The 24,608-nt window shown below is 39.0% G+C and overlaps 2 protein-coding genes and 1 pseudogene across 4 annotated transcripts in view; 2 read left to right on the forward strand and 1 right to left on the reverse strand.

Moving 5' to 3' along the window:
* LOC311087210 (uncharacterized protein) overlaps positions 1–24,608 on the forward strand; it is a 191,688-nt gene that overhangs the window by 92,441 nt on the left and 74,639 nt on the right. The window lies entirely within an intron of this gene.
* On the reverse strand, positions 5,245–6,987 carry LOC311081523 (putative nuclease HARBI1; annotated as a pseudogene). The gene is made up of 2 exons: positions 6,079–6,987; positions 5,245–5,252 (listed from the first exon to the last, which is right to left on the reverse strand). The product of its transcript is annotated as a putative nuclease HARBI1 (transcript).
* On the forward strand, positions 8,562–24,050 carry LOC311087198 (uncharacterized protein). The gene is made up of 3 exons (XM_084120467.1): positions 8,562–8,966; positions 16,965–18,759; positions 23,623–24,050. Exons 2-3 carry the CDS (start codon positions 16,970–16,972, stop codon positions 23,669–23,671), a joined length of 1,839 nt encoding a protein of 612 aa, XP_083976593.1. The 5' UTR covers positions 8,562–8,966; positions 16,965–16,969; the 3' UTR covers positions 23,672–24,050.

Consider the following 24,608-nt stretch of genomic DNA (forward strand, 5'->3'; position numbering starts at 1 on the left):
GAGATATGAAGGATGCAATACTACTCTATAGGTACTCAAGATTAACAGGAGATTGAGTGAAAATTAGCATTTCACCCCCCCCCCCTACATTATTAACCGTTGGTTTCACCCTTGATATCCAGTATCATATATACATTTCAAAGAGTTTGTTCTAGTCAGTTTGAGGTTTCATTCACACCATGAGGCTTAAAAGGCCTAAAATGAAGAAATTGCTCTTAATTCAAGCAGAATCAGCAGAAAATTAAAAAATAGCATTACCAGCTTCACTTATTACTAACCAGACTGACTTTATTTCATTTCCGTTTTAATGAAGTAAATAGGTGTATGTTAAAGTCACCATGATGGTGGTTAGCGTTTGCTTTAGTTGGACTCTTGACCCTTGACTAGTGATGTCAAAATGAGGCTTCCTGAACCACTGAGACCTCACAGCCCATTGCTTCAGCCAAAGGTTCATTACTCGAAGCTTCATTCAGCATTGCTCTCTAGTGACACAAATTAATTAATTCTGAACCAGTGTCCCTCCCTCCCTAATTTCATAAAAATATATATTTTTTTTATAAAAAAATGTATATTTTATAAAAATACTTTTATAAATAAAAATATTTATTTGTAATGTAAATATACAAATACATATTTATATTTATTTGTATATTTATATTTAAATGTATATTTTATAAAAATTACTTACTGTGGTTTAATAAATAAATATTAAACTAAGTAGCCTAACTGTCTGTGTGATATGTTTGAAGTGTTTTATATCTATGGATTTTATTGTAGCTAAGTAAAGTATTAGCATTGATTTATGAGGCTAAATTGATCAAACATGTTTTACTCGCTGTTGGCTCCGCTTGCTTGGTCGTCTTTTTTTTTTTTTTTTTTTTATGCTCCAAACATTTGTCTAAATTAACTTAATAAAGAAATGAAAAGAAAAGAAACATAACTAACAAAACGGACATATTTTAATGGCAGTCTGCCGCTGTGAAAAAAAATAAAAAAAACGGGCTCAGGTCGGACTCGGGCTGATAATTCTGATGAGCTGTCGGACACGGGTCGGGCTAGGGCCTGAGCATCTTGGGCCAGGGCCGGGCTCGGGCCTAGATTTGAGGCCCGTGCAGTGCTCTATTATACATCACCTTTTAATGTCAGAGTGAAAAAAAAAAACAGTTCAGTTCAAACAGTACTTTTGCTAATTATACTATAGTTGTCAACAAATAACAGTTACATAATTATAGTGCATCTTAACTCTAAATTGAGCAAAAAATACTACAACTGAGTTTTTGAAAACTCATTTCACTCTTTAAATTTACATCAGAGAAGTTGTTGGCTAAACATACCAGTTGTTTATAGTCCATCATCATAACTTTCAGCAAAAATGCCTGAAATGCATCTGAGTTTTTGTAAACTCATTTCATTCTTTAAATTTACCGAACAGAATCAGATCAGATTTACACATAACTATATGGTTCATGTTATGGTATGCATTAATAAAAGTCATGTTCAAAGTAAATTAAACTGGGAAACAAACAGCAGAACAATTTCAAATGTTTATGTTGGTCTTCATTCTGAACTAAAATGTATGCTACATAAATAAGAGTATAAATAACAAAAGTTCATGAAGGGACACATATGATGTGCATTCACATTTTCTTACATTTAATGAGCTGACTGACACTGCATTGTTTCCACAAGAGAGGTATATGCTGGTGTGTATGCACTTAGGTTCACTCTTATGCAAAGAGTGAAGTATTCAAATGTTCATTTGTCAGTCTTGTTCTGAATTTACATTTGATCACATTCATATCAGAAAATGCTGCTTCACAAAGGTATGTAGATCCAAATAAAGCAGATGCTTTGAGTGCAGCTTGGTGAATGTTCTTGTAGACTCCTGAGTCTACCAGACTCCAGAAATGTGGTAAATGTCGCTGAAATTTTAAATGGATATTATTTTGGAGATTAATAACTTCCATCTCCATCTCTAAAGCACTGACATTGAAGAGTTCAGCTATCTGCTTTGAAATGTTATCAATGTCCATCTTTGTAAAAGGGTTGGCAACAAATGCCACACATGGCTCAAGTTTTTCAAAATCACTGAACCGTCCCTCAAATTCCTGCCCAAGCCTGGACAGAAGGTCACAATACTTGTGTACATCAAAAACTTCAGTAGCATCTGCGTGGCTTTCTAACATCTTCAACACTGAAGGGAAGTGCTGCAATCTGTTGTTTTTCAATTGATGAACGTGAAATGACAATTTTGCTTTAAAAGCCTTCACAGCACTGATCATGTCACATAAGGATTTGTCTTTACCTTGTAACTGAAGATTGAGCTGATTGAGTTTCTCTGTCACATCCGTCAAGAATGCAAGATCAAGCAGCCACCCAGCATCAGACAACAGGTTGGTGTCTTCCCCCCTTGCTTCCATAAAAGCTTTAATTTCACTCAGCAAGGAAATAAAGTGGTGAAGTACCTTTCCCCTACTCAACCATCTGACTTCTGTGTGAAATAAGAGATCACCATACTCTGCAGAAAGTTCATCAAGAAACACTTTGAAACATCTGTGTTGTTTGGACTTTGCGCGAATTGAGTTAATAATCTTAACAACCGGTGTCATGACATGATCAAAGCACATAACCTTACTGCAGATTGCCTGCTGATGAATGATACAGTGATAGTTCAGAAATGCAGGAAAATTTGGGTCGTTCTTGCAATGCGCAATAAATCCAGAGTGGCGCCCTATCATGGCTGGTGCTCCGTCTGTTGTCATAGATACCAGCTTTTCAAGGGGCACGCCTTTTTCCACGCAGTACGTCTTGAAAACGTTGTAGATGTCGACTCCTCTGGTCATAGTTTTCAGAGGAAGCAATGTCAAAAACTCCTCTTTGGAGGAAAAATCAACAAAAACCATCCGAATGAAAACAGCCAACTGAGCTGTATCACTCAAGTCCACCGATTCGTCGCACTGAAGTGAAAACCACGTTCATCTTTCCATGTCCCGTTCTAATTGTCCGATCGCATCTGAAGCAAACTCTCCTTGCCACGGTGTTGGCACTGAGCTGGACATCAGCGATAGCAGACATAATTTCCGCCTTGCTTTTGTGGTTCTTGAATAAAGTTTCGGCCACTGCTGTCATCGCGTCCTTTACCATGGCGCCATCAGTGAATGGTTTCTTGTGTTTTGTTAAAATGCGCGCCACTTTAAATGACGCCTCCGTAACAGCATTTCCTTTTAACGGTTTGGTGAATCAAGATTGCTGTTTTTAATTGCTTTGAGCTGTTTTACCTTTTCAGTCCGCAGCCCGCTACCCACAGGAAAGTCTTGTGCAAAGTTCCCGTGAACTTGAGTGAAATGGCGCTCTGTTAATGCTATAGCGCCGCAAATTAGGCACACACATCTTTCGCCTACATTTGTAAATAAAAACTCACTTTCCCATTCTTCATGAAAATAGTATGTTTTTTTCCTTTTCTTTGCTTGACTGATGTCTTTACTCATTCTTTCTGATGCAACGTTCTCAAGCTAATACTTTTTTTTCTCAAATTATAAGCATGATGACTTACTAAATTGAAACATTGATGTTGCATCTATATGTCGATAGGTTTTTTTTGTTGTTGTTGTTATTCTGTTGTAGTGTAATTACATCTGTATGTTCATAAATCAAAAACATATCAAAAAATTATCTCACAGCATGTCAAATAAATACTTAATTTGCACTGGAGGGGTGGGACACCCGTCTATATTGCCTGACTCTGATTGGATGAAAAGTACGTCTTTGCGAGCTACCTTCAATCAGGCCACAGCTACTGGTAGCTCGCGAGCGACGTGTTGGAGACCCCTGGTCTATTGTGTGTATGTGCAGTGCCGTAAAGCAATTCTTTACATCGCGAGACCTGATATCACGCGATACTTCCTGACGCTGAGGCCGGTGGCCCGGTGGCCCGCCGGCCCGCCGGCCCAAAGTTGCAAGGGTGGTTTTTCCGCTCACAGGCGCTTGGGGGCTGCGAGACGACCACCATTCAACCCGAAAAAAGTCATATAACTATTCCAATGACTCCGAAGCTGTTCGGTTATGGTAAAAAAGTAGTTCACCTTTCACAAGTCCCCGTGAACTGGAAGTTGCAAACGACTTTTCTCCAGTGTTATGACGTATTTCCAAGTGAAACAGAATATTGAACAGAGGGCAGGGTTTTACTCTAGCGCTCCTCCTCTCCATCTCTGCTCATAGCAGACTAACGGTTTGAGGGGAATGGTTAAGCGTTTTCAAACCAAGCCGTCAAACCCACGTCATCAGAAAAAGACGCCATTCCAGACCCGGAAGTAACTTTTCAGATTTTGATTAAAGGTGAACTAAGTAACTTTTTTACCTTAACTGAATAGCTTCGGAGTCATTGGAATGGTTCTATTACTTATTTCAGGTTGAATGGTGGTCGTTTCGCACCCCCCTGGTGCCCGTGAGCGGAGAATCCGCACTTGCAACTTTGAGCCGGCGGGCCGGCGGCCGCCGCGTCAGGAAGTCTCGCGTGATATCAGGTCTCGCAATGTAAACAATTGCTTTACGGCCAAAAGAAATCTGCTAAAATGCTGTCATTATTGCGCTCCCTCATGCTGTCCGAACCCGAATGAAGAAGACGTTTTAAAGTTTGTCCCATCTGCTTTGAGGTCGTTGATTTACTAGCCTCTGGGCCCGGTTTTTCAAAAGGTTTAATCCGGATAAAATTGATCCGGATTTAGTAATCCTTTTTTTTGCAATCCGTGATCACGTAATCCATCTTACTTTTGAGCCAGTTTTTCAAAGAAACATCGGATTGGATCAATCTAATCCAGATAGGAACTTTTCAGGATCACCAAATCCTGTTTATTAGAGCCTTAAATGGAACCAACAGTGTAGCCTAATGGCTTAGCAAAGAACAACAGTTGGCAAAATAACGGTGGCCACAAATAACCATTGTTTATTTTAATTTTAAGAAACAGAAACACTGTAATAAACAGAAACATTTTACTTTCCTTATTTTGTTATAATGTTAAATTGTAGATTTTGTTGTTTTACCATATCTCATTAGATGTGACATGCTTCATATATGCTTCAAATATTAAGAAATGTATATCATCAGTAAACATTGATTTTGTGATCATTCACTTAAAAAAAAAACTCTCTGGTTTTATTTGGTTCGAAAAATCACAACTGAATCCACCCTTCTGATGGGATCAGGATAATCCTGTTTTTTTGGATCAAATAGATCCCAAACCGAGTTCAAAGTTCTGAAAAACCCAAAGGGCAGGTTTGATCCAGATCAAATTTAAGATCGGATTACATGATTTGATCTTAGTTCAGAATCCCTCTTTTGCTTTTGAAAAACCCATTTCCAAGATTTGATCCAATCCGTGATCCGAAATCCCACTGGATTACTTTTGAAAAACTGGGCCCAGGGCCCAGGGCCCGGTTTTTCAAAAGTAATCCACTAGGATTTTGGATAACGGATTGGATCAAATCTTGAAAATGGGTTTTTCAAAAGAAAAAATGGATTACATAATCGGATTAGATCACGTAATCCAATCTTGGTTTTGATCCGGATCAAACCTTTAGTTTGGGTTTTTCAGAACTTTTTTGTAGGATTTGGATCACTTTGATCCAAAAAATCTGGATTAAACTGATCCCATCAGAAGGGTGGATTCAGCGTGGATTTCATGCCCAAAATGTAATGAAAACTTTAAAAATGTATCAAATAATTCTATATTTGGATCATGCAGTATCTTACAAGATATCCTATTTATTCATAAGGTTTTAATTTTATTTGTTCGTCCATCAGGCTACAGTGATTAGGTAGTCTTTAACGTATTCAGCCTTTCAGTATAGGCCTACAGCAAAGAAGAAAGAGTTTGGCCTCATAAAATAATCCCCCAAACAGCTGTCAAAATTGACTAAATACAATACATTTTATTCGGTCACTATTTGATATATATATTCATCACAATCGAAAATATTTTTGTTTTTAGAATATTTATTAGTGATGCATGCAATGATTACAGAATAACCAAAAAAATGCAAAGAATGGCAAGAAATAGACTATTGCGTCCCTTGTTGCACGTCCTGTTTGCTCGTTCTGGCAGAATGCAGGAGGTTGGTTAGGGTCTCCAAGGGGCTCAGGTGCATCATTGTCAGCACAGAGAGGGACAATGCGCTTAGTAGCGATGTTGTGCAGGACAATACAGGCAAGGGTTATGTTGCATGCTTTCTGTGGTTCCGCTCTCAGGTAGTTAAGGCATGCAAAGCTCCTCTTAAGAACTACATTGAAACGCTCAATTGCACATCTTGCTCTGCAATGAGCAGTGTTGAAGCGTGCCTGCGCCGGTGTATTTGCTGTTAGAAAAGGAGTCATCAGCCATGGTAGGAGTGGGTAGGCACTGTCTCCTAATATTATGTCATCCGGTCGGTTGGTTTGGAGGTCTCTATATAGAGCGCATGCTATATACCATAACTCATCCCTCAGGATGCGTGCATCATGGACAGACTCAGGCCACTTGACAACGCAGTTGGTGATGATGAGGTCAGCATCACACACAAGTTGGACATTGATGCTGTGCCTCCCCTTTCTGTTTATAAACTCCCATTCATTCTCACGAGGTGCTTGTATATGCACATGTGTGCAGTCGATTGCTCCAATAGTATTGGGCATATTCCACAAAAGAAAAAAGCTGTGCTTGGCCTTGGCAATCTGGTTGTCCTTTGGAAAAGAAACAAATTCATTGACCAGGCTGGCCAGTGCGATTGATACATCTCTCACCACATCACACACAGCTGATTTCACCACTCCATATAGTCACCAACAACTTGATAGAAAGTCCCACATGCATAAAATCGGAGAGCAATGAGGATCTGGTCTTCCACAGACAGACCGTGACTCCTTTGGGTTCTGTGTTGAAGTTTTGGCCTGAGAAGGTTCACAAGGTACTCTATATCAGCCTTCCCAAAGCGAAACCGGACAACACCTGCCATTTCACTGTCTCTCTGTGAATCCTCTGAGAAAGGCTGATTTATATGGCTGTGTAGTTGGTCTTTTCAAACACACCTATTACAACTGATTAGTTTTGGCTTGTGTTCAATTGAGGCAATTGGACCCAAGGCCCATAATTGATGAACAATGTTCACTATAGTAAAGCAATGGAACCATGGACTCAAGAAGCTGTAACTTTACTGCTGCTGAAACCAATGCACTACTAGAGGGTGTTCGGTGTCATTATGGAACAATAGTGGGAAGTTTTAATTCTGCTAAGGATACCAACAAAAAGAAAAATGATGTTTGGATTTCAATCACAGAAAATGTGAATGCCATAGGGTCTGGCCAGAGGAGGACCACAGACCAAATCAAATTGCGGTGGAAGAATCTTAAGGCCAGGGCAACAAAGGACCATGCTGAAGCCAAAAACCCACAAACAGGCAACAAGCCATTTAAGAGGGGAGATTACACAGATGTGGTCCTCGACATTGGAGGTGAGAAGTCGCAAGCTCTCCATGGTATTCAAGGGATGGCGAGCCTTGGATTGAGGAGGAGGAGGAGGAGAATCTGCCAGTTCCTCCTGAGGCTGATCCAGAGAGCGTATTTATATTGAATCTCAGCTCTGTTCCTGAGGAAGAAGCTGGATCCTCATTGGTTGAGCCAGTGGTAGTTGCCACAGGATCTCAGAGGAAAGGCTTGAAGCGCCCTTCATCAAACAAAGATGATGATTACAAGGCACTTCTGCAAAAAGAGACTAAAAGGGCAGAGGAACAACTGACTCTGACCAAACTGCAGCAAACCAAGGCCAGACTTGAGATCCGCCTCCTAAAGGCTACGCTCAGACAAGCTGGTCTCTCCACATCAGATGAGGAAGTCTGAAATTATTGTGGAGTATTTGACATTAAGTCTTTTTTTTTTTTTATTCAATACATCTATATTTGAAACTTGTTATAAATATCCTCAATGTACAGTGTTTGTGTTGTAGGTCTCAGATGAGCGGACTGCTGGAAGAGGATGGGGTGGGGTTTTTCTTGTTTTTAGTTTTTTTTTTAAATGTGTGTGTTTTCATTTCAAATAAAAATAAACTTATATTGACCCCCACACTGGCTATTCTACTTGTTGCTCTTTACATATCTATAGTTCTACATTGTGATTTCCTATCCTGTTTGAGCACTGGTTATCCAGATTTGGTGATCCTGAAAAGTTCCTATCCGGATCAGATTGATCCAATCTGATGTTGCTTTGAAAAACTGGCTCAAAAGTAAGCTGGATTACGTGATCACAGATCGCAAAAAAAAAAGATTACTAAATCCGGATCAATTTTATCCAGATTAAACCTTTTGAAAAACCGGGCACAGGTGTCTGAGAATTGCCAAGATTTTACTACAGTGTTGTCAAATATCTATTCCGAAGCTGTGGGGGGAGTTCTAGAGAGAAACCTGCGAGCAAAAAGCGAGAATACAGCGAAGAATTTTTTTAATATTTAATATTTTTTTAATATATTATATTTACTTGCACAGATTAATTGTTCACCACAAGACTAGTAATATGCGCTAACAAAGTAAGGGTCAATTTTTATTTCATGGGGACTTTAAAGAATTGTTGGGGAAACCATTAAATGATATGAGTACACTGTTATTTCGATTTTTAAAGGAAACAAGATTGGCAGAAAGGATATAATTATTATTATTAGGAGTTATTTCTTCTATGGAAGGTTTTTTTTTTTTTTTTTTTGTGGTTTAGTTATTTATCTCCGGCCCATACTCCAGTACAGTAGGTGGCGGAAATGCACCATTAATGTTGGATGCCAACCGCGAACCGCCGTTAAACATCAGCGAAGAAGAAGTTGCATGTGCTCCGGTGTATTGTAAACACAGGCAATATTGCCTTATCAATTTCACCCCGAATCAGACTTAGAGTATATTAGGAATCGAGCAGAACTTGTGCACCAACGGCTTTTACAGGACGTTTCAGAGAGGTATGTTTTTTTTTTTGTGTGTGTGTGTGTGTCTCATACTTTTTCTATACGCGGTTATTTGTAAATCAAATCAAATCAAATCAAATCAAGTATATTTGTATAGCGCTTTTCACAATACAGATTGTATCAAAGCAGCTTCACAGTATTAAATTCAAATAAAATAATACAACAAGGTTTGTTTCTAGTGGAATTTATTGATTGATAGAATAAAATTAAATATCCCCAAAATATCCCCAACTGAGCAAGCCAATGGCAACATTGACATAGCTAGCATTGAGCAAGCTAAATGCTACTGATGTTTATGTTTTAACACGCAAAAATATCCATGCATTTCATACAATCGTTCTACCTCATAATATTACAATCCTCGGAGGCATTATTTGATAAGCACTCACACACATTCTCTCTCTCTCTCTCTCTCTCTCTCTCTCTCTCTCTCTCTCTCTCTCTCTCTCTCTCACTCACACACACACACACACACACACACACTCTACAAAACGAATGTAGCCAAATCTGTCGTTGGAACCATGAGCACACGAGACTAACCATGGTTTTACCACAGTAAAGAAAATGTTAACATTACCAGATGCCAACAACACCATCATTCAACGATCGCTGGTGGGATTAAAATGAAGTTTGTATGTGTTTGAAACAGCGTTGCTCCAACATAAATAAAACAATAGCTAGTGATGGAAAACACATCAACAAAGGCAAAGCATAAAACGTGTTGTGTCCCATAAACATCAGCTTCTGCTTTTAAAGTGGAAACTGCTCCATCTTTCAGGACAACGTTATGACTCTAATGCGTTATGACTCTAATGATCCACGTTATGACTCTAATGCAGCAACTCTTCCTCTTCTCAACATGGGTGTGTGTCTGTAATGCAGCTGTATACTACTAGCCCTGAGTGAATTGGTAGTTATTTTATGTTTCAGACTTATCCCTTAATAAAACATGAACAAATTCATACAGTGAACTAAAATATTGGTATTATCTGGCATTTGACAGTAATATATTATTTCGCCACAGCCACTTGTAACACTAAACTGAAAATGGTACTTTAGTTTTGCAATAACTGTATAAGAAACAGTGCAACAAATAAATCTAGGAATATACAAAAGTATATATGAATAATATAAAAACATATCTCTTTAAAACTTAATGTCTAGAAACAATTTTTTAAATAAAAGTTTTTCTGCATGTCAGTTTTTAAATACCAAAGTACAGAAAAAGTGCAACAGTAACTTATACTCAATCTAAATAGGCTCCTTTAAAAACACTAAGTGCAGCCACAGTGTAGTGAAATAAGAGACTTTAATAGAGTACACAAATAAACCTCAACTTAACAAGTTAAGATTCAACAAGAGCAGTATTAAACCCAGAATGAAAATATTCATATTTCAAGTATCTCAGGTAATTTCATTCCCACAAACTGTTGTAATTATAAATAGCTCTTACCTGTAGGTTCAAGATGCTAGACGTTGTTTCAGGGTTTAACCAGTTCAGTCCTGGATCCATTTCACTGGGCGTTTGCTAGTATCAAAATCCAAACTTCATCAAAATAAAGATATTCCACACTGATAATCACTCTTATATATATTATTAGTAGTAGTAGTAGTAATTTCACGTAAATGATAATTATACAAGCTTGATAAAAATTCTCATTCTCATTCTAGAAGAAAATTTCAGATGGCACTTAGAGGCTTTTGCATCTGATCTCTTCATAAATAGACCTATAGGCCAGGCTATATGCTATGTATATATATATATATATATATATATATTAGGGCTGGGGGAATTAACGTGCTAATCTTTGTGATTAATTTGATATGTTTAACGCATTAAAAAAAAAAAATAAGGCAATTGATGCATCACCTTTTTTTGTCTCGTTTTGATGACTTCCTGTTGCGGCTGATATTGAAATGGCCGACAATATGCCGCCCCTCATGTTTGGCGATCAGGTTTCATTCTTACGCAGCTTTCATGAGAGGGTCTTTTCCGCTCTGTGTGTGTGTGTCGGCGCGCTGCGCTCTCTGCTCAATGTTCCGCTCTGTGTTTGCGCTGCGTGTTCTGCTCTGTCTTTAACGACCCAAACGCTCCAACCATGTACTGAGATCACGCACTGGAAAAGCAAAGTCCGCTCAAATCGTGTGAAATTACTCAGTAGTTGACTTCTGTTTGCTGAGCTGGTATAGCCATGATGGGCAACAATGGTAAAATGACCTGCTCTGATCACATGCTCTGGTAATAATAACTTTGTGACTATACTTTGTTTTGATAATAAGCCAAAAAAATAAATCTGTTAAATCTGAGTATGTTGCATAGAACTCAAGTCAAGTCATCTTCATTTATATAGCGCTTTTAACAATGTAGATTGTTTCAAAGCAGCTTTGCAGAGATAGACATATAATTTAAGGTAACAGAGATTGTTTTGGCTTTATAGCGGTTCTTTAATAAAGTTATATTCCAGCTAAAGTTATTGTTTATTTATTCCCTTCCGTCGCAACGATCATTTGTTATTAAAGGGACACTTCACCCATTTGCATTAAGCTTTGTATTGTTAGAAACCCAGTCATATATTATAATAAACGTGGATTTTTCATTAATTTTTCCCTGAGATGGGAGAAATAAGGATTTAAGTGTTTTACTTCCTGCTTATTATGACGTAAAAATCATCATTTTGCGTCATAATAAGCAGGAAGTCACATTTCATTGAAAAGTGTAGAGACTACAAACACTAGCTCCTCATTATTCCAGGGGGCGGGACCTGCTCACGCTACAGGCCTATTACAGATCAGTGGGTGGGACTTTACTCTCTGAAACTGAAAGCAATATCCTCCATCTTGTTTGGAAGCAAAGCTAACAGGCACTGTGGAACCAGCTGTGAAGATATGACAATAGCGGAGGGTAACGTTACTTAATATGATGTAGAAGAAGAGGATTTCGGAAGTCTGATGCTTGAATCAGGTGTTTGTGGCTACCTTTACAAGCCGGATTATAGCGAAGAGCAGCCGTGGCAGAAGACCTGCCTGTCGCGGACGAGGAGCCCGGACTGGCTCGAGTTAGGGCGGACTGGTGGCCCCGGTGATCTCACTATGCAATTACGAACACAGAGATAGAGTCCGTCTGCGGCAAAGAATTTCAACGATGCCAATTTCTCCTGGACGAAATCTCTGAATCAGACGAGGACATGGACGTTTGTGTTGTGAACCATCCTAGTTTCGCACCGCATCTGACTGAACATCCCGGTAACGTTACCATGCAATAATTCACCACTTCGAAAGAAATACAAATGAGGAGTAATTCACTAATGAGTTCGCTAACTAACTAACGTTAGACATTTTGTGTGAAATGAATTTCAAGCTCCGGTGGTAGCTAGCCTTGTAGACGGATGAGTGATTAATATGCTGTTCTGGATTAGTGGGAGTGGCTTGCGCAGCTGTGCAATGTGGTGCATTGTGGGAGTTGTTGTCTTTCATACAAATGCGTCCTGAAGTTACTTTCTTTCTTTCCTCGGTCAAGAAGGCAACAAATTCAAAATTTATTTTACATTTCGACTACATATATGACCCACTTTCAATAAAGATCAATGTTCCCATGGGTGAAATGCTCCTTTAAATTAGTGGCCACTAAGACGACACCATTCTCTCTACACAAACTTTAAACTTGAACCTGTGAGAAACGCTGATGGCGGTCACATGCGCATTAAGAATTGGTTCTATAGTTATGTGCATTTGAATATATGTGCACAGGTTTGGAATTCCCTACAAACCAAGCCTAAACAAAGTAATGGTGCCTTATAAAAAATTGATACAGAATTTTATTTTATTTTATTTTGTTACTTCGGGGTAGTACGGAAGAGGATTAGGGCCAGGCAATAATAAAAAAATAAAACCATCTCGAGATTAAAGTCATAATAATGCAAGATTAAACTCGTTAAATTTCGAGAAAAAAAGTCGAAATACAATCTTGAGAATAAACTCATTAAATATTGAGAATAAAGTCGTTGTGTTTCGAGAAAAAAACTCGTTAAATTTCGAGAAAAAAAGTCTAAATACAATCTTGAGAATAAACTCATTACATTTCGAGAATAAAGTCGTTGTGTTTCGAGAAAAAAACTCGTTAAATTTCGAGAAAAAAAGTCGAAGTAATTGTGAGAATAAACTCGTTAAATTTCGAGAATAAAGTCGTTGTGTTTCGAGAAAAAAAGTCGAAACGAAATGTAGAGAATAACGCATTTGATCAGTGTTCATTGCATATACTGATAGAGGACATGGCAGAGTTAGATCACTTAGTCAATCTTTATTTTTGACTTTCTTTTAGTAACAAAGAATAGAACATTAGGTCCAGGTAGGCTAGGTGTTTTTAGAAGAAAACATCAGTCCAATTTGCGCGATGTACTCGCTTTTGTCCAACATGAAATTCATCGAGGTTTCGTGGTTTCCCAGGATACCATAAGACGCATTATTAAACTTGTTGATCCTCAAGGTGTGGAATTTGAATCCACAAGAATGTGTGTGAGTGAAATTTCGCTTGAGAAGACGGCACTTGCGCTGGCCCAAATACACTCTGGCATATGGACAGCTATGATAAATTAAAACCGTACAGCATTGCCATTTATGGCTGTATAGATGGTTACAGTCGTTACATTATGTGGATGAAGGCGTACACAACCAACAACGATTAATAATGCGTCTTATATCCTGCAACCACGAAACCTCGATGAGGTTGATATGCAATGAATGCGTTATTCTCTACATTTCATTTCGACTTTTTTTCTCGAAACACAATGACTTTATTCTCGAAATGTAATGAGTTTATTCTCAAGATTGTATTTCGAGTTTTTTTTCTGGAAATTTAACGAGTTTTTTCTCGCAACACAACGACTTTATTCTCGATATTTAATGAGTTTATTCTCGAGATTGTATTTCGACATTTTTTCTCGAAATTTAACAAGTTTTTTCTCGAAACACAACGACTTTATTCTCAATATTTAATGAGTTTATTCTCAAGATTGTATTTCGACTTTTTTTCTCGAAATTTAACGAGTTTAATCTCGCATTATAATGACTTTAATCTCGAGATGGTTTTATTTTTTTATTATTGCCTGGCCCTAATCCTCTTCCGTAGGGTAGGTACGTGAAACGAATTTCCCGAAAACGCTTTATCTGTAGAGTGGTAAAGGGATCCTCCATAGGGAGAGACTAGTTGGCACTTCAGCACTGCGTTGTCATCGGGTCCAGGCGAAGGTCCTTCGTCAGATCTGGATACGGCCTGGATCCGGCAGGCTGCAGGAAAACCTCGGGATAAACAAAGACACTAAAATTAGCGTAGATGCCATTCTTCTTATGATGTAACGAGTACATCAGGATCTATGGGAAGTGTTCCCGGTTCTGGCTGACCTAATATATGCAGCCTAACATTGAATTATTAAAGTCTATAATGTTTTATGTGTATGCTAGGTCAAAGAGATGTGTCTTTAATCTGGCTTTGAACTTTGTGTCTGCTTCCCGGACAATGGTAGGAAGACTGTTTTGGCGCTAAATAGGAAAAGGATCTACCTAAATCCAGCAGTCGATTTAGATATTCTAGGTATTATCAACTGGCTGGAATTTTGAGATTGCAATAGACGTGAAGGACTATAAAGCGTTAAGAGCTTGCTCAAGTACTGCGGAGCTAAACCATTTAGTGCTTTGTAAGTAATCAGCAATATTTTAAAATTGATGCGATGTTTAATAGGGAGCTAGTGCAGTTTTGACAGAACCGGGCTAATATGGTCATACTTCCTGGTTCTGGTAAGAACTCGAGCTGCTGCGTTTTGAACTAGCTGTAGTTTGTTCATTAAGCGTGCAGGACAACCACCCATAGAGCATTACAATAATCTAGCCTTGATGTCATGAGGGCATGAACTAATTGTTCTGCATTTGTCAATGAGAGCATATGACGTAATTTGGATATATTTTTAAGATGGAAAAATGTGGTTTTACAGATACTAGAGACATGACTTTCAAATGAAAGATTGGTATCAAAGAGCACACCCAGGTTCCTAACCGACGACGAAGACTTGACAGAGCAGCCATCAAGTGTTAGACAGTATTCTAGATTATTACGTGAGGAAGTTTTTTTGTTCAATAATTAGAATTTTCAGAGTCAAGTAGTAGGAAATTACTACCGTATTTTTCAGACTATAAGTCGCTCCGGAGTATAAGTCGCATCAGTCAAAAAATGCGTCATGAAGAGGAAAAAAACATATATAAGTCGCACTGGACTATTAAGTCGCATTTATTTAGAAATTTATTTCACAAAATCCAAGACCAAGAACAGACATTTTTATCAGGAAAGGCAAGTTATTCAACTAACGTTACACAGTAGCCCACAGAACAACAGGCTGAATAGGTGTTCGGTGTGTTAACGCAACACATTAACAGTTATTCAGCTACACAATAGCAAAAAACATATACCTGGGAGGCTTGAATAGGCTAAATTAACATAAGCCAGCGAGTCCAACAAGAAATTTACCAGTAAACAAGTTCACCAAGCTCCCGCGATCTCATTCCAAAACATCTTCTTCATCCCTTGGTGTCGCTTCTGAACAACTCCGCCAACTAGAGCGCCCTCTCGCGGCTGTAGACGGTAATGTTTTCTCTTGGTTCATCTCAGTCTGAATTAATTTTGATATATAAGTCGCACCTGATTATAAGTCGCAGGACCAGCCAAACTATGAAAAAAGTGCGACTTATAGTCCGGAAAATACGGTAGTCATCCAATTTTTTATATCAGCTATGCATTCTGTTAATTTAGTGAATTGGTAAGTTTCATCTGGGCATGAAGAAATATAGAGCTGAGTATCGTCAGCATAACAGTGAAAACTAATGCCATGTTTCCTAATGATATCTCCTAATGGTAGCATGTACAGAGTGAACAGCAGTGGTCCTAGTACTGAGCCTTGTGGTACTTGTGATTGATCAGACATCTCTTCATTTACTGCTACAAACTGATAACGGTCAGATAGGCTAAGTATGATTTAAACCATGCTAGTGCATTTCCACTAATGCCAACATAATTTTCGAGTCTATTTAAAAGAATGTTGTGGTAAATAGTATCAAATGCAGCACTAAGATCAAGTAACACTAATAGAGAGATACAACCATGATCGGATGATAAGAGCAAATCTTAGAGTGTGAATAAAAACATTAAAAAACATTAAAAAAAAAAAATATATATATATTTTTTTTTTTTATTAAAAAATTCTCAATCATTCTTTCAAGAAGAGAAAACAGCCTGTCCATCCTCTCCCTACTCTCTTGTGCTCGTCAAAAACTCGTACTCTCTGTCTCGCCTTCTTCGTGGTGCTCCTGCTGGTGCTGATGCTGGTGCGGCTGGCTCCTCCTCTTCTTGGTCACACACTGCTAAACTCAGCCCTGGTGTGTCCTCAGGGATTGAGGAAATGAGGACAGGGGGGTTGGTGGAGTGGCTCTGTCCCAACACCTCATCCATGAGGACAAACCACTGCCAAGTTTCAGTAGTGGGTTTCCCACTCACACCCTCACCTGTCCCAGGACACTTGCAATTACGGCTCCAGTATCTCAGCGATCTGACATAGGGCAAGCAGTTTGGAGAACAAATGCAACAAAGAGTAACGTAATGTAACTTTTATTTTTTTTCGGCCTGTATGGGAGTTGCCTTCCCCAGCAGACCCATTTTCTCCAGAATTGCTCTAATAAAGCAGAAAAGGGTACTTATGAAAAATATTAACACAGCGGTGCATTGTTAGGCCACCAAGGATCCTTTTATGTAACCTTCCTTTCACGTCGAAACGAAGGGTGCATTTGGTGTCACTTTAGCCTTCGTCAATGCAGCCTTCACACTGGGACACAGCTAGGGATTAAATCACAGAAAAACGTGGGCAAACTGGGTCTCACAGGCAAACATAACATGAACACAGACACTAAACGTGACACATGTACTGATGCAATTAAACTTTTTTTTCATTTCAGACCTGATGGAAGAAAACGAGGAGAGTGAAAAAATGAGTGAAGTGAAGGAGGAGAGTGAAGAACTGAGTGAAGTGGAGGGTGAAGTAATGAGTGAAGTGAAGGAGGAGAGTGAAGAACTGAGTGAAGTGAAGGAGGAGAGAGAAGAACTGAGTGAAGTGAAGGAGGAGAGAGAAGAACTGAGAGAAGTGAAGGAGGAGAGTGAAGAACTGAGTGAAGTGAAGGAGGAGAGAGAAGAACTGAGTGAAGTGGAGGAGGAACATCATGTCAAACCTGGGAAGAGTTTCACAACCAAACAAAGTCTTGAGATTCACATGTTAATCCACACTGGAAAGAAGCCGTTCTCATGTGATCAGTGTGGAAAAACATTTATTGGGTCATCAAACCTGAAGAGACACCTGACAGTTCATACTAAGGAGAAGCCACATTCATGTTCTGTGTGTGGAAAGAGTTTTTCACAGCTGAGCTCTTTACATACACATCAGAAAACTCATACTGGTGTGACTGTGAGAGAGTACATGTGCTTTGAGTGTGAGAAGACTTTTATTACAGCGCAATGTTTAAAACAGCACCAGAGGATCCACACTGGAGAAAAACCTTACAAGTGTTCACACTGTGACAAGAGATTCAGTCAGCCATCATCTCAGAAAACACATGAGAGGATCCACACTGGAGAAAAACCTTACAAGTGTTCACACTGTGACAAGAGATTCAGTCAATCATCACATCTGAAAATACATTTGAGGATCCACACTGTAGAAAACCCTTACAAGTGTTCAGACTGTGACAAGAGATTCAGTCAGTTATCAAATCTGAAAACACATGAGAGGATCCACACTGGAGAAAAACCTTACAAGTGTTCACACTGTGACAAGAGATTCAGTCAGTTATCAAATCTGAAAACACATGAGAAGATCCACAGCGGAAAGAAGCCGCACACGTGTGATCAGTGTGGGAAGAGTTTCAAACACAAACAGAATCGGGAGATTCACATGAGAGTTCACACAGGAGAAAAGCCATTTACATGTGATCAATGTGGGAATAGTTTCACAACCAAACAAAGTCTTGAGATTCACATGCGGGTTCACACTGGAGAGAAGCCGTTCACATGTGATCATTGCGGCAAAGCATTTGCCCAGGCATCACACCAGAAGGCACACCTGACAGTTCATACTGAGGAGAAGCCATATTCATGTTCTGTGTGTGGAAAGAGTTTTTCACACCAGCAATCTTTACATACACATCAGAAAACTCATACTGGTTTGAGAGAGTACGTGTGCTGTGAGTGTGAGAAGACTTTTATGACAGCGAAATGTTTAAAACTGCACCAGAGGATCCACACTGGAGAAAAACCTTACAAGTGTTCACACTGTGACAAGAGATTCAGTCAGTTATCAAATCTGAAAGCACATGAGAGGATCCACAGCGGAGAAAAACCTTACAAGTGTTCACACTGTGACAAGAGGTTCAGTGATCCATCAAATCTGAAAACACATGAGAGGATCCACACTGGAGAAAAACCTTACAAGTGTTCACACTGTGACAAGAGATTCAGTGATTTATCATCTCTGAAAACACATGAGAGGATCCACACTGGAGAAAAACCTTACAAGTGTTCACACTGTGACAAGAGATTCAGTGATTTATCATCTCTGAAATCACATGAGAGGATCCAGAGCAGAGAGAAGCCGCACACGTGTGATCAGTGCAGGAAGAGTTTCTCTATTAAATGTCTCCTGAAGATACACATGAAGATCCATACAGTGCAGAAACCACATCATCACTGTCTGAGATCACGGTAAGTAGTTCATTTTTATGTGCCGAGAAACAAAATCTCTTCTGTGTAAGTTAGTCAAAGTCAAATCACTCTATCTCCACCTATAGTTGGCGCTGTTTCACTGTGGCTGCTGTTAAATCATCCAGGGGTGCGTTTGTATTGAAAGCATCGTTGGCCAACTATGGTCGCAAGTTTATGTCCATTGAACTCTATTGGTAACGAGGGAACTTGCGACCATAGTTGGCTAACGATGCTTTCGGGAAACGCACCCCTGGTTGTGAATGAGGCCGACACCTGATGTGATTGTAAAGTGCTAGGTGTGTACAACTGCCGTGCAAAGACAAAAGACCGTAACTTCATTTTGGTTGAAAATTAGTTATTAATATTTTTCCACATTCAATAGCCTACATCCTTTATGATGTGGATAAAAATACATCCTTTATGATGTGGATAAAAATTGAGTCAATTCTGGGTTTTTTTGTTTGTTTGTTTTTTTCGAGAAATGAATTGGTTGTCTTAACAGTAACTTCCAAAAGCCCAAGAGAAACCAAGGTAGAACACTATAACAGTAATACCACCAAAGAGCAGTAGGCTTTGTTATGGAACACTCAAATTCAGTTACGGTACGCATGTCAATATGAAGTTACTGTGCCGGTGTTCTATCAAATAATGCTATTTATCAGATTGTACATTGTTCTGCCTTTGTTTTACTGTCAATCAAAATTGAAATTACAGTGATGCCTACTTTGTACAGCTTCCATCAGTCCCTGTAACTTCTGATGTTCCCAGAGCTTTGTCCTGCACAAACGTGGTCATGCTGTAGAAGATGAATACAACTAAAAACTAAAGCCCCGCCTCACCCAGTTCGGGTAGCGTACCTGTTTGAAACACCCATGGGTTTAACTTCGCCGGCGCCTTCAGCATCGCCCTAAACATGGTAGAGTCGGCGCGGGACTAATATAATCACAGGCAGTGTTTATAATGAAGCTACAAGTGTACTGGTGCATACAACATCAAACCAGCTCTTACAAGCGGGTTATACCTATAACAGCATCCGGAATAAATACGCGGGACGAGCGAAGTGCACAAGCACAATAATAGGGTAGACAGCTGAAACCACCGCATAATGAAAAGACGCAGAACACAGAATGTTGTGCTATAAATGCATTAGTCGTCGAGGTAGTCCAGAACGTGCTCACCACTGATTTTTCATGTTTTTCATGACCGTGAATGTGAGGAGCACAACACATTATAACACGAATCTCAGGAAGCGCCTGTGATGAGGGCTATCTGAATGTGAAAGTATGCGTCTTTCAGATCCACCACTATAAACCAGTCCCCGGGTCGAATGTGCGCGAGGATCTGTTTTATATCGTGATCATTTTGAACGCGTGCTTAGCACGTCATTCGGTTCCAATTGAAGATAGATTGGAGCTATGTTGTCATGTCTAATGTATTAATAATGCCTTTAGAATGCAACCAAAGCACAGGATAGCAGGATGGCTATAAGCAGGGCTTAATTTGAGCCGGAACATGTTCTGTCACCTCCGGCGTTGGATCCGGAACCTTTTTATTGGATCCGGCACCTCCTGTGTCACCAAGGAAAATTAATTGCGTAAATGAAAAAAATAAAATTACTGTTTGTGTAGCCTAGTGTTCAATGTTTGTGACACATGACTTGTTGTAGCCTACTAGTTGAGTTTGCTGTTAGCCTCGATTGTTTCACTCAGGGGAAAAATGTCAAAAAGACAAAAAAGTTTGCTTAACTTTTTCAAATACGCTGGCCAGTCAGATCCCAAACAAGCAAAAATCGTTTCAGCTGATCAAGAATGTGGAGACCACGGTGGACACAGCAGTAGCCTAGTATCGACATAGTATCTCGTTATTTCAAAAAAATAAGGGGACATTCTAATCTGCATTAAGCCACATTAAACGTTCTTATAATGGTTTTCGGGAGGAAAATGCTTAACATGTAATTGCGTTCATATTCTGGGCTCATCTGATTTTATAGGCTACATAGCATAGCCTACTTTGATTTTAGTATCATAATGATTAATAAATGCACGCACAATTATCCGTGAACTTGATTTGAACAAATGCCTTTCAACTTGTGTGTGCAAAATTTAGAATTCAGAATTAAATGAATGTGCAGCAATTTGTAGCCTACAAATAGAGAGTATGTAGGCCTAATATACTGTTGTAGCCATTAAAAAAGCGCGTTTAGTTTCATATTTGTTAAAATATTATAATGTTATTTATTTTATTTTTTTTCCATTTATGTTGATTTATGAAAAGTGAACAGCAAGACCGAGTAAGATAGGATGCGCAATATGAGACCTGGAGTGGGTCAGACATGATTTTGACCACTTCATCAAGTTTTCTTTTTTAGAAAGCCTTTCTTTAAAGTGAATTTCGTTTTGTATAAATTGTATCTTAATTTTAATAAATTTGTCATCAACCAATTGCCTGGATTTAATGAATAAGAAGCAAATATAACAGACCATCATGGAGGCGCCCGCGCGGTCACTTGCATTGCTCGTGAACAGGAGCGCATCTTATCCTAACTTAACGAAAAATACATCAAATACACAAAGCTTGAAATGTCTTTGAACTAAATAATTTAAAACGAAAAAAGAAAAAGGCTACTCTCTTATTATGCAATCCATTAGGCCAATTTATGTGCATTTCTCTCTATAGGCGCGTTCACACGGAGATGGCGATCGTCAGTTTCATCTTTGCAGCCGAGTCGACACTGTCAGAGAAAACACTTGTTTATTAATAAAAATCAATACACACGTCAACGGATTTACACATGCACATCTTCTTGCTTGTTGCACACACTTTACAAATTAAGCACTAGCTATAAGTAATTGTTTATCATACAAAATAAATGCCATGATCACTGGATTGTATACAGTGGTCTTTTACAGATCTATTTAGAATGGTCTTTAATGATTTTGTTAATGGTGATAAAACCAAATATTGATAATGTGGAAGTAACTGCCTTTTGACTTGGCATGACTTCTCACTTTTTTGCTGACAATAGAAAGGCAGAGTACAGTAACTTTAAAGGAGAACTCCAGTCAATTTTAACATTGAGCTAATTTTTTTGTAAATTTGGAGTGCTGTCAATACAGAGAACAATGGCAAAAATCGGTGTTGCCTACACCATGTAATCCTCTTTTTAAAATTTGCACCCTGTTGACTTCAATAGGGCAAGTTTTAAACCTGCTTTTAGCCTCTTAACATCCTTGATGTGTCATTACAAGTTCACAGCCATGTGAGTGATACCTTCAGAGTGAACGCGGGTGAATCTGACTGCAGTAGATGTGAAAGATATGGATGAAAATTATGTTATTTCAGCCAGCGCACATACCTGTATTTACATCCTGTTTTCGGTCGAAGTCTATAGTAATCGATTGTCGAGTTCACGCGCATAGGTTTAGTTACCTATGATCACGCGCGTGAACTTGACAATCGATTACTATGGCCTTCGACCGAAAACAGGATGTTAATGTTAAAATTGACCGGAGTTCTCCTTTAAAGTTACACTGTGTGATATTTTCCCCCATCTAGCGATGAAATTGTATATGACTACCCAGTGAATATTAGTTTCTGTTCTTTTAAATTTCGAGGCCTTTTTAACTCCTACAGTGGCCGTATTATTCCAAGATTAACATGGTTTCCAGTTCGACTCCGTCCAATTGCTCCTTTAAAACTATCACCTGTGATCCGTCGCAGCACAGATTTGTTACAAGGTAAACAATACTTTTTCACCATTGACGCAAGGAAAAGTAACGCAAGTTATACAAGAGGTCATTCTGGCGTTATGCACAACTATGCTATGGTTAGACAAGCAACTATAAAACTTCGAATTTACACAGGCTGAATTACCTGTTGAGAAGAAAGCAGGCAACTTCGGCGTCCGTTTTAAAATCTTTGCTCCTCATGAGCTCTTTCCATCTGGGAAAAGTAACTCCTATATTGACTTTGGTCTTGCTGATTTGCCTGTCGCGTTGATGTTTTAATTCTCTCTTTTGCTTCCTTGGCGACTCTGCTGCATGTCCTCGAAAATAGGCGTGATCCTGGTTGGTTGGTGATCACCATTAAAAAAATCATATCTATACCTGTATAAAATCTAGTGATCATGGCATTTATTTTGTACCATACCATACTATCTTCTTCTGCTTATCTGGGGCCAGGTCGCGGGGGCAGCAGTCTAAGCAGAGAACTTGATACTGGCGCACTGTCTGTACAATACTGGTGGGCGTCTATCTGTGGGTCATGTTTGTGTGTCGTGTTTGTGTGTTCACGGAATTGGATGCTGGTGTATGACGTAAGACGTAGCGTAGGAAGCATCGTGACGAAGAACGAATGTAGAGTTTTGTTTTGCTCTGCTCTCTGGCTGCGCTGTCACGTTCGTTCTACGTCACAACGCTTCCTACGCTACGTCCTACATCATACACCAGCATCCATCTCCGTGAACGCGCGTCAACCGCTACCGGAAGCCAGTTATTTTCGTTTATAAAGTTTTAAATATGTATGTTTTTACGACAAAACCGCACGGATTACCCTTAGAAGGACTTTGTTTATCCCCCTGGAGCCGGATGGATTACTTTTGTGAAGGATGCATGCACATTTTAGGACTTGAAGAAGGTGGACCCCATTGCTTCACATTATAACCACTGAAAGATCGAAGACATTTTCTAAAATAACTGAAAATGTGTTCGTCTGTGAATAATTATGCACAGCAGTTGTTGACCAGATATGATGGGATTAAAATGACTATTGAACTCATCATTGATCTTGACTTTGGGCTTCACTTTTCATTTCAAGTTTGTCTCTCATTTGAAATCTCACTTGATTTAATGTTTCTTTCAACAGAAAAGAACGGCGGTGTGTTTCAGTGCAGGACTTTCTTTACTACGCATGATAGAAAGAGATGAACTGAAAGAGCACCAGAAAATTCACCCTGTAAAAACCTTTGGAGGCAAAGTTCAGAAGCTGAAGAAGAGGCCTTAACACTTTTAATAGAGACATGAATCTTATATTAATTTTTAACTCGTTCTTCATTGTTTTTCATTAGAGCATGTAGTTTCACTTTCACTTCTACTCTTACATGGAAACGCAAGATATACTTTCTTTGTATAGTATAGTATCTATGAAACTGGACTCTTTTCTTCTCTTCTTCTCTTGAGATGTTCTGGCTCTTATAAGTCAGTAAAGAGAGAGATCTGTCTAATTCGCTTTCACTTAATGTTTGTATTTGCTTCATGTAATATTGATTAAAATCTTTACTCATTTTATCAACATCTCATTGTTATTGTCCTTTTATAATTTTCTGCTGATTTTGCTTGAATTAAGAGCAATTTCTTCATTTTAGTTCTGAAATTCATGAAGTATCCTGATATGATTGCTTTTTGAGCTTTCCATGTTTTAAACTTTTCAACAGAGCTTTTAAATGCTTAACTAAATTATATTTCACTGCACACATGACTGAAATTGAAGGGTTTCACCCTTGATATCCATTATCATATTTACATTTCAAAGAGTTTTTTTGACTCAGTTTGATGTTTCATTCACACCATAGCCCCTTTCACACAGCGCTTTGAACCCGGGAAACTGCCGGCAAATTGCCAGAGTGCCTTCAGCATCATCTCTACGACACGGCATTATTACGGCTTTTGTTCACACAGCATGCGTTCCGGGATGAACACGGCAATGTTACTAGGTCCCCAACACAGCATCGATCCCAGAATAAATCCCGGGTCATGTTTGCGTTTCACACAGAGATTCCGGATAGTACACGGATAAAGTGACCCGGGATTTGACCCGGGTTCGTTTGATTGTGAACACAAACACGACCCGGG

Source organism: Abramis brama, assembly GCF_963993115.1.
Source record: "Abramis brama genome assembly, chromosome: 1".
NCBI classification, from domain to species: domain Eukaryota; kingdom Metazoa; phylum Chordata; class Actinopteri; order Cypriniformes; family Leuciscidae; genus Abramis; species Abramis brama.

Bases quoted from the DNA above. Each gene is read 5' to 3' on its own strand.
- LOC311087198 (XM_084120467.1), top strand. From the start codon at position 16,970: ATGGAAGAAAACGAGGAGAGTGAAAAAATGAGTGAAGTGAAGGAGGAG. The intron at 18,760-23,622 runs GTAAGTAGTTCA...TTCTTTCAACAG, and splicing joins CATCACTGTCTGAGATCACG to AAAAGAACGGCGGTGTGTTT.